Source organism: Vigna umbellata, chromosome 1 (assembly GCF_029865625.1).
Source record: "Vigna umbellata cultivar VRB3 chromosome 1, Vumbellata_1.0, whole genome shotgun sequence".
Taxonomy (NCBI): Eukaryota; Viridiplantae; Streptophyta; class Magnoliopsida; order Fabales; family Fabaceae; genus Vigna; species Vigna umbellata.
The window spans coordinates 105,427,133-105,438,139 of NC_142165.1; the positions used below are offsets into that span (position 1 = coordinate 105,427,133).

At 30.2% G+C, this 11,007-nt stretch overlaps 2 protein-coding genes across 2 annotated transcripts; one reads left to right on the forward strand and one right to left on the reverse strand.

Moving 5' to 3' along the window:
- Positions 1-1,035: 1,035 nt before the first annotated feature.
- FMO1 (flavin-dependent monooxygenase 1) lies at positions 1,036-6,442 on the forward strand. Its single transcript, XM_047301862.2, has 5 exons — positions 1,036-1,552; positions 1,836-2,076; positions 4,659-4,837; positions 4,948-5,297; positions 5,458-6,442. The coding sequence occupies exons 1-5, from the start codon at positions 1,106-1,108 to the stop codon at positions 5,798-5,800; spliced, it is 1,560 nt and encodes a 519-aa protein (XP_047157818.2). The 5' UTR covers positions 1,036-1,105; the 3' UTR covers positions 5,801-6,442.
- PRXQ (Thioredoxin superfamily protein) lies at positions 6,091-7,998 on the reverse strand. The gene is made up of 4 exons (XM_047301861.2): positions 7,727-7,998; positions 7,475-7,612; positions 6,654-6,743; positions 6,091-6,571 (listed from the first exon to the last, which is right to left on the reverse strand). The coding sequence occupies exons 1-4, from the start codon at positions 7,919-7,921 to the stop codon at positions 6,353-6,355; spliced, it is 642 nt and encodes a 213-aa protein (XP_047157817.1). The 5' UTR covers positions 7,922-7,998; the 3' UTR covers positions 6,091-6,352.
- Positions 7,999-11,007: the final 3,009 nt, after the last annotated feature.

An 11,007-nucleotide genomic window follows, 5' to 3' on the forward strand; every position in this document is an offset into this window, starting at 1 on the left:
CCATATTATAAAATGATGCCCAATGTTGAAAGACATTTAAAAATCATTAATAAAGTACTGATTTTTCATTCCACTCTTAAATTTTCTCTGCATGAATATTCATATCTTTTCCGAACAATTTCTTATTATAAAATCTAATTATTTCATATCCTAAACTTAAAGGAATCTAAACTAATTTAATAAATGATGAATTTTTATAAATTTCCTATTAAATATGTATAAAAAATGAGATATATTAAGTTACATCCACACAAAAATTTCCTGTAAAAAATTTCTTAGCTTTTTTTAATATACATGTGCATATTTTTTAAAATATTATACAAATAAACAAATTATATAATAATTATAATTAATAGATAAGTTGTGTAAGATTATAATGACTTCACTTAAAAAAATTATATACTCTAAAGTCGATTTAAGGATTTTGAAATTTTTATTTTTTAAAAATAGAAGTCATCGTAGAGCTAATGACTTCGAATAAAAATTATATGAACAGTTAACAACTTTCAATTATTTTATTATATCGAAGTCGTTAACTTTTCATATTAGTAGTCAAGCTTCCAATAACTTTTATTTAAAAAAAATATTACGCTAAATTCTTAACTCATTGAATATGTATAATTTCTTCAAGTAAATTAGCAGTGAAAGTTAAACTCCTATATATACAACTTATCTATCGACCGTAATTATTTTACAATATGTTTATTTATATAATATTTTAAAAAATATGTCCTCTCCCGTAAAAATGAAATCGTATTCTTAACGATAATAAGCTCTTATAAACCACACATTATGAAAGATAGAACCAGATATCTCTTATTACATTTATATTCTTTTATTATGTTTTTCAAGGTTGTCAAAAGGCAAGCTGGTCTGCATGCAGTTGCATTATGTATTTTTGTTTTTCTCATTTGTTTACCGTAGAAATCTACGCTCTGTGACATCACAGTGACGAGTGATGGAGCTCGAGACATCTATAAATACAGGTCCAAGCCTTGCATTTTGATTGCACTCATCAATTCATCATACATATACACACTATTTTCATACACAAACACCTTTAACCTAGTTCAACATAGATCCCAATCATACCAAATCATATTACATGGAAAACCAAAACCAAAACCAAAACCGTCCCATGTTGATATCAAAAATGGGCATCATAGGGGCTGGGGTAAGTGGATTAGCTGCTGCTAAACAGTTATCTCATCACAACCCTATTGTTTTTGAGGCCTCAGATTCCATTGGTGGGATTTGGAGTCATTGCTCCTACAACTCCACCAGACTACAGTCTCATCGTCGTGATTATGAATTCACCGATTTCCCTTGGCCTCAAAGGGACAACCCCGATTTTCCCACCCATTTGGAGATACTCAATTATCTGCACTCTTATGCTCACCACTTTGACGTTTTCAAAAACATCAGGTTCAACTCCAAGGTCGTCGAAATCCGCTTCTCCGGCAACCGCCAAGTCACTGGCTTTTCAAGCCTGCTTCCCGGTCAGTCTGTGTGGGAAGTTGCTGTGCAGACCAATAACTCAGACACCATTCAGGTCTGCACAAACTATTACCTTCTCAAATATCAAACACTTTGGTATCTATACATAACCTAGGGTTTCACAAATTTATGAGCATAGACTTTTTAAGTTATCATATTCTCCCACATACTTTTGATACTCTTCTAGAAATTGTCAAAAGTTTTAATATTTTAATTTAAAATATTTGAGAAAAAGAAAACACGTGATGATGAGTTTTCAAAATGAAGTGATTTATTGCATGAAGCTTCTGACCTATGAGTGACTCTTGTTTTAGCCGCTTATACATGATTGATTTCAGTGGTATGGATTCGAGTTTGTGGTAGTATGCGTTGGGAAATATGGGGACACACCGAAAATTCCAACGTTTCCACAGAAAAAAGGGCCACATATATTCAAGGGAAAGGTGATGCATACGTTAGATTACTGTAAACTTGACCAGGAAGCTGCTACTCAACTTCTGAGAGGGAAAAAGGTGGTGGTGGTTGGTTTCAAAAAGTCAGGTATTGATTTAGCCATGGAGTGTGCACGGGCAAACCAAGGTAATAATAATCCCAGCTTTCTATATAAATCCCCTTTGGAAAAACCTTCATTTAGTAATAAAAAAAGAAGAAGAAAAAGTTAAATTGTTTTGTACAAGTAAAGTTATAAAATATATATTTCTATTTTAAGTACATCTAAAGAAAAAAATCAAATAAAAACAAAAACAATTTTTTTATTCGTTATTAATTTATGTACAGGTTAAGCTCTTATAAGCTAGTTTTCATTAACTATTTAAAATGTAGTTTTTAATGCACACAAACTATTTAACTTATGTAAAAATTACATTTATTTTTCTTCTTGTTTTACAGATGTTTACCAAGAAACTTTCTCCAAATTGACACTATGAATTCACACCGCATCAATATGTAAAATATACTACTTTTATCATATTAAACCTTTTTTTATTAGTAAATAGTAAAAATACATGCATTATATGTGTATTCAATTTTCTTTATGATAAAAATTCATAAATTATTATTTTTTTTATTATTATAATTATAAAGTTAAACATAAATATTTTTTATAACTTTATTGTAAATAATTTTCATTTATTTTGTATTTAATTTTTTAATTAAAAATTTTTTTAATTAAAAACAATGATCATCTAAAAAATAAAATTGATGAAATAATTATTTTAATTTAAGAAAAACTTTAATTTAAAGGTAAAATTGAAAAAGAAATCTTTTATATAAAGGTGTAAATAATAACGGCTGATAATTTATGAGTTTTATGAAAAACAAATCATACTGGTTTGTAATTTATTGCTAAATATCATCTCTAAACATGGGAAGCATTAACTGCTCTTTTATAATTTATCGCTTTAGTTATACGCCTAGAGTGACTCGGAATAAAATTTAATTCAAATAGTTGGTGTTTTAAAAATTCTGTTCAAACATTTCATAGAGGATGCACAAATAACACCACTTGAACGCATGTAAAATATTAGATGTTATATAGCAATATTTTTGTGAAACGATTTGTGAAGTAAAAGTGAAAATTATTATGTTTTATTAGTTATTTGTTGTTTAAATAGTTGTTCCTCTCAAATTATTATTATATGTTAAAAAACAATTGTAATAAAAAATATATATATATAAATATATTCTCTAAACTATTATAAAAATTTAAACTTAATTTTTAAATTAAATTAAAAAGTATTTTCTCCATGTATGAAGTTACGTGGAAAACATCTTTACTAATACAAAATACTTTATAATTTAATTTAAAGATAAACATGCTAGTTTAATAACGAAAAAACGTAGTTATTTTAATAAAAATATTTATACTATAAAAAAATATGATATTTGGTAACCTATCATGACTCTTTTCAAAAGGAAAAATATATAAAAAGAATTAACTGATGACTAATAATGTGAAAGCTGGTTTGTATGCATATGACTCGATTTTCTTTCAAATTTCTTCTGCTGTTCTTCCAAGTTTTTCTTTTTCAGTTTGGGTTGTCACAAAGGTGGCGTTCAATAGCTTCAATTGAACACGTTGTTTTCTGTCGCTATGATGCATGTGCTGTGGAAAATAACGACATTGTTTTTCTATTGAAGCTCGTTTTCATATTGGCACTATTACGTTTTGTTTTCCTTTCTGTTTTGTTTTGTTTCACAATGTCATTTTCAGTTCTTGTGCTTATAAAGCACCAAAGACGACAACATTGATTTTCCAAATGATTTTCTGGTTGTATATAATTTATTGGTTTTTTTAATGTTAAAAGCAAGTAAGGGCTTTATTTTCCTAGTTGATATTTATTTGCATGCTTTTGGTTGCACACTACTGTTCCTTTTATTTTATGAATGAAAGATGTGTTGACTTGCATACTGTTCTTTTCATTTTATTAGTATAATATCTTATGTGAAGCTTTATATGAAACGAATTCATAGGCCATAAGTCATATAAAATAGAATTCCACAAATCAGTTTTGACTTTCACAATATGTTTGGAAATGGCTTTAAACGACGGGGTCCAACCTTCATCTTCACCCATAGACATCGATACCACGTGCGACAGTCTTGTATCATCATCGTATGAAAAGTCCACTAAAATTTCAACACCTCATGCCATCCACCAACTTCAATAAATAATGAAAATTCTTTTGACATCAAGATGTTACCAAGCAAAACGGAAATTACTTTTTGAGAAATTTTTTAATAAAATTTAAGTTGTCAAACTTTAAAAATAAATAAATATAATATTTTTAACTTAATGATATTAATTTTATTAAAGGATATTTTAGATTCATATTTATTATTTTATAAACAACTTAAAAATAAGTTTGATATGTCAAAAAATTAAATACAATTAAATTTAAAAAACATTTATTTATTTTTAAAGTTTGAAAATCAAAATATAAAACAAATGGATTTTGAAATTTAAGACAAACGAATTTCAATCTTTGAGACATAAACAAATTTCAAAATTTAATACTTTAAATATATTTAACCTTTTTTTTTTACTTACATTAAATGTTTATATTCTGTTTGCTTATAATAATTAATTAAGATAATCTCTATTTTTTTTTTTTGTTAAATTTCAAAATGCATAACAAAGTTGTTGGTGTATTGCTGTGAAGGAGCTGAAGGAGAAGCCTGCACCATGGTTGTAAGGACTTTGCATTGGACAGTTCCCCATTACTGGATTTGGGGATTGCCTTTTTTCATGTTCTTCTCAACAAGATCTTCTCAGTTCATTCACGAGAGACCAGAACAAGGCTTACTCAGGACTCTTCTCTGCCTCATGTTATCTCCGCTGGTAAATTACCATTTTCCAGAATCACATAGCTACATAGCTAGTGTTATGGTTTCTACAGGCATAGCTAATGTTTTTTATTTTTGGTTATGTTATTCAATGAGCAATAATAGAGGCGTGGAATTTCAAAGTTTATTGAGTCGTACCTTCTGTGGAAACTTCCATTGGAGAAGTATGGATTAAAACCAGAACACCCCTTTGTGGAGGATTATGCATCTTGTCAAATGGCCATCATGCCAGAAAATTTCTTCTCCGAGGCTGAAAAGGGCAAAATTGTCTTTAAGAAGGCATCAAAGTGGTGGTTCTGGAATGGAGGGATTGAATTTGAAGACAACACTAAGCTGAACGCTGATGTAGTGATTCTTGCAACTGGTTTTGATGGAAAGAAAAAACTCAAAACTATTTTACCAGAGCCTTTTAGTAGCTTGTTGGAGTACTCTTCTGGTATTATGCCTTTATATAGGTAAGAAGAACTCTTCAATATTCATGGTGCTTTCTTTCATGCAAAATATACATCAGGAGAATGTATTCAACTCTTTTAGACATACCCTTTATTTAAACTGAAATTTTTTTAAAATTAAAAAAATTTGTAAGTAACAGCTGATTCATGCTCATGATGATAGGGGAACTATTCATCCGTTGATTCCAAACATGGCCTTTGTGGGTTTCGTTGAGAGTGTTTCAAATCTTCACTCATCAGAGCTACGTTCCATGTGGCTTTCTGGGCTGGTAGATGACAAATTCAAGCTCCCAAGTGTGGAGAGCATGCTTTCACAAACAGAAAAGGAGATAGAAGTGATGAAAAGGTCAACTCGGTTCTATAAGAGGCACTGCATTTCAACTTATAGCATCAACCACAGTGATGAAATTTGTAAAGATTTAGGGTGGAGTTCCTGGAGGAAGAAGAATTGGTTATCCGAAGTATTTGGCCCCTACAGCATTCCAGACTATGCCAAGGAAGATTGAATATACAAGCTTACAACCACTCCCTCAGTGACTGATAAAAATACTGGTAGAATAATAGTAATAATGATGATGATAAAAATAACTACATGTTCTCTAAGAAAGAAAAATTTAAGGCTAAGTCGAGAGCCAAATGTCGTTTAGATACTTAAGAGTCATGTTCCATGAATGCAGTCAAAACTCCTTCAAGGTTACACAAGCAACTTTGTTCACATAAAACATATGTATTGCTGAACGGAAACTTGTTTGAAATAACAAATTCAAATTATATAGAACTTGTAGTGGATGGTCACTTTGTCAATTGAAAGTAAACATACCATGTGGAAAAGATACATATATAATCTCACTGTATTTTTGGCAAATGAAGGCATTATTTCCACCGGAGAGGTTATAATCTTTTTCTCTCTACATGTCATCACCTCCAAGAAATGTGATCAAAGGCTCCAAAATCAGCTACATAATTACAGAGCTTACAAACTTAAAATTCACAGTTAAATATTTGCCAGACTCTGAATCAGGCCCGCGGGGATAGAAAACAAAAGAATAAAAAAAGCCTCAAAGGCTCTGAAGTATTTTCAGGGTCTCATCAATATGCTTTTCTGGTTGGAATTGATTGTTGTAGACAAGCTGAACCACCCCATTTTTGTCAATCACATAAGTCTCTCTTCCAGGCAATGATCCAAAGAAATCACCTGGCACTCCCCATTCCTTTCTCACCTTGTTGCCCTCATCACTCAACAATGTAAATGGAAGTTTGTATTTGCTGGCAAATGCCTACATTACGTGAAACGCAAATCAGAAAAAATATTAATATGGTTGATTATAAAAATGAAACAGTGGAACCTTTGATCTTTACCTTGTGCGAGGAAGCATCATCGCCACTTATCCCAACAACCACTGCTCCTGCTTTCTTGAACTTCTCATACGAATCCCTGAAAGCACAAGCCTGCAATAAAGAATAAATCACTCCCTCCAATCCGTATTATAAGACATTTGACAAAACAAGTTCATGGTCATTTTTATGAGACCTTTTAGAATTGGTATGCAACTTTAAATTTTATTTCTTTGTTTGTTACTTCTAGTATTACAAGTATTTACGTTTTGTATTAATATGTTGTGACTAAAACCCAATAACTAAGCGTCAGAAAGCATACATCAAGAACCTTATAGCAGTAGATTTTGAACCTCAATGAATAGGGATACAAAGTACTCAATCATCAGAAATCCGTTAGAGGCAGCGAATCTGGTTGATTTGCCCAAAGGAGTTATTTTCTACGCTATCTTACATGCGAAAACTAAGATAACCAAATCAAGAATAGTATGGATAAACCTAACAGGGGTTGAAGTGCTCTCTATTTTTCATTACCCTCCATTTGTAGCATGCATATACAATACCGGAGTTCAACTCATGAGAACAACCAGAATCCTTCTCTGTCCTTCCTTTTCAAAAGAACAAAAAGACCTTCCTATATATCAAAATCTCAGCAAATGAAGTCTGAAAGATGTTGAACAGTTTATTCCCTTTTGTTCATTCAAATGCTCCATATATAGTGCACCATACATTCACTATTCACTGTTGAAATATGTGAACTTGGAAAACGTTTAAGAAGCACACAACTTTAAAAACTTGGCATCTCCATTTTGAACTATTCCTACATGGACATTGTGTGAATTTACCTGTTTGGTACAGCCAGGGGTCTCATCAGCAGGGTAGAAATATACAACTACTGGCTTTCCCTTGAAGCTGGAGAGGCTCACATTCTTTCCATTCTGATCTTTCAGTGTGAAATTCGGTGGCTTAGAACCTTTACTCACCTATAAAGGAATATACAACACAAAAAAAGAGAAGAGACGCTGGTGGGTCTAAGTAAGAACTAAAAGGCTAAGTTATTAGGAACATGCAAAAAGGTGATGATGAGTGAAATGTACCTTGGCGAAAATGGAGGTTCTGAGGGAAGAAGAAGAGGGGATTGAGGAAGAAGGAGAATGAGAGAACTTGAGACCGAAAAATTGAGAATTTGAAGGCGTGGAAGAGAGTGGGAGGTTTTGGGAAGATGGGTAGTTGGAAGAATGAGAGCGAAGCAAGGTGGGAAGATAGTGATTAGGGAGAGAGAGGGAAGCCATTGGTGAGGAACAGTGCGAAGAAGGAAATGGCAAGTGAAAGATTGGTTTTGGTGTGAGGATAGAGAGAGACGAGAAAGATAAGGAAAAGCGTTAATGGCTGGTGGATGGTTATTGGTGATGATAGAAGATTAGCTTTGTGGCGTGGACGAATTCTGACCCCAACACCGCTGTACTTTTTAGTTTTAACCTTAACCGTCGCAGGATCTTCAAATTTTAGATAAATTAAGCATTTATATTTAAGTATATTATAGTTTACATTTAAATTACTTTATCATGAATATTTTACTAAATAAATATGTTTGACAAAATTAAAATAACTTTTGTGTGGTTAATATATTTTAGTTACTTATAAAATTATTTAAATTAATTTAATTTTTTAAATTGTCTAAAATAATTTTAGACAACTAATTTACTTTTTTATTGTTTAATACGAATTATTCAATATTTTATTTCTAAAAAAATTAAACAACATCATATTCAATATATAATGTATATAATGTAAATTATATAATAACTATAACACATTTTTTATATAAATATTAGAAAAATTAATTAAATATAGAAAAGTATTGAAACACCAATACTAAATGCCGTCTATCATAATTAAATATTATTAAAGTATTATATCAAGTCAACTTTGACCTTTATATACAGATATTAACTTTCAAAATAGATATGTTTACTAAATAAGTATGGTAGTCAATTAAAATGATAAAAAAAACTTTTATATACATATTTTTTATTTTGATAATAAATTACGTTAATTTAAAATTATATTCTATATTATAAATATTTGGTCCTTTATAAAATTATTATATAATTTTGGTCGTCTATATCTATAAATAATAAAATTGAAGTAACATAAATTTTTCTGTAAATAATATAATTTGAAAGAGTATAACTGAGAACTTTTGTCACATATTATAACCAGGAAAAATGAACAAAAATATAAAATCAAAAACAAAATCCAAACTTTGTAAAATAAAAGATATATGTAATTTAATATATATATATATATATATATATATATATATATATATATATAAACTTATTATATTATCCTTTATTTAATTTATAAATCATTGATTAATTTATATTGAGAAGGTTTTGTTTTGACATCATCATATATGATTTGTTGTTTATATATTAACGGTTAATCTTTCATGTCAATTTTTTTAACCATGATTATCAAATCGATGTCATATTTAACCATCAGAACATATGAACATGATGCTCTTAGCTTTGTCGAAGGTAATAAAACATATGATGAGAGAAATAACTTGATTTGTGACACCCGGGCAATGATGAAGGCGGGAGTGACGCTGGTGCAAGAGGCATGAAGTGCAAGGGGTACAGACAAGGAGCGGCTCCTGGCAGTCCTCGAGTGGAAGGGACACATGGATGAATCGAACATACACCGCCGGAATGAGAGGGATCTAGAGACTGTGTAGGTATGAGACTATACAGTTGAAGGATAGCTTAAAGGGATTGATTTGACTACTCATATCACCAAATGCATTTGTTTTTTGGTAGCCTAACTCATAAGAACTCCATGGTTAAGCGTGCTTAGCCTGGAGTAATACTCTCTGTAAGTTGCCGGGACGTTACAAAATGGTATCAGAGCCTAGCCTCTCCTAGTACGGTGTGGTTCGAGGACGAACCAGACGGAAGCTGGTGGGCATGTGATACTCGGGCACTGATGAAGGCGAGGAGTGACGTCGGTGCGAGAGGCATGAAGTGCAAGGGGCACAGACAAGGAGCGGCTCCTGGCAGGCCTCGAGTGGAAGGGACACATGGATGAATCGAATATACACCGGAATGAGAGGGATCTAGAGACTGTGTAGGTATGAGACTATACAGTTGAAGGATAGCTTAAAGGGATTGATTTGACTACTCATATCACCAAATGCATTTGTTTTTCTGTAGCCTAACTCATAAGAACTTCATGGTTAAGCGTGCTTAGCCTGGAGTAATTCAGGGATGAGTGTCTGTAAGTTGCCGAGACGTTTCGTGATGAATTTTCAAACAAGTTTGTTTTATATGTCAAGAGAAAACATGATTGCTCACATATCATGTCAACGAAGAAAAAAATTTATATCTAAAAATGAATAGAAGATTATTTGCTATATTATTAGTCTTACCACATTGTCCAAGTCAAATATGATTGAAATTCTACAAGTAAATTGATGGGAAATTTCAGACTTTTCTTAAGTTATACTTTATCTTCATGTCCAATACACACAAATAATCAATTATATGTGATTGCTTCTATATTAAAAATAAAAGAGACATATCTTTTTGTTACATATATAGTTTTTATTTGACTATCAATCTATATTATTTTATTGTTCTTTCAAAATTTTAGATCAAGATATCTATTTTAGAGTGGCGACAATCGTTTTCATATTTATTAGACAAAAAAAATTATTTGTTAATTATGTGAGATTTTCGTATTAATAATCTATTATTTTTATTATGGGAATATTTTTTTACTTTTTAAAATATTCAAAATGTCAGGAAGTTGTTATTATATTATTTTAGTAAAGTTTGTAATATTTTATTTTACTAATATAAAACTATTAAAATAAGTATTATAAATATTAGAAATTTGAAAATTTTAAAGTTAAAAATTTATATTTAGATAACTAAAATTTAACTATGTTAGTGCAGCTAAATTAATTGGAAAAGCATTCTCTAAACTTACAATATTTAAAATAATCATCCCAAAAGAGAAAGAAAAGGATAATATTCTTCTCCATATATTTGGTTTTGTTGATACACAACTTTTGTCAGCATAAGATAATGAGTCAAAGTGGTGCTTTAATTTTGGCTGCACTTATACTTGTGTATCTAATTTAGTTGATAATATAATTATATAAAGTTATGTACTTATTTATATAAATTCAAACATAAATAAAATATTACAATACTTTAAAACATGCATAGATATTATAACTCTAATTTTAAAAATATATTATCTAAAATATTTTTCACCTTATGTATTTTATAGAAACTTGTTATTATTAATAAAACAGACGTGTATTAAATATAATGTAGATATATTTTTTAAAAATTATAAATATTTA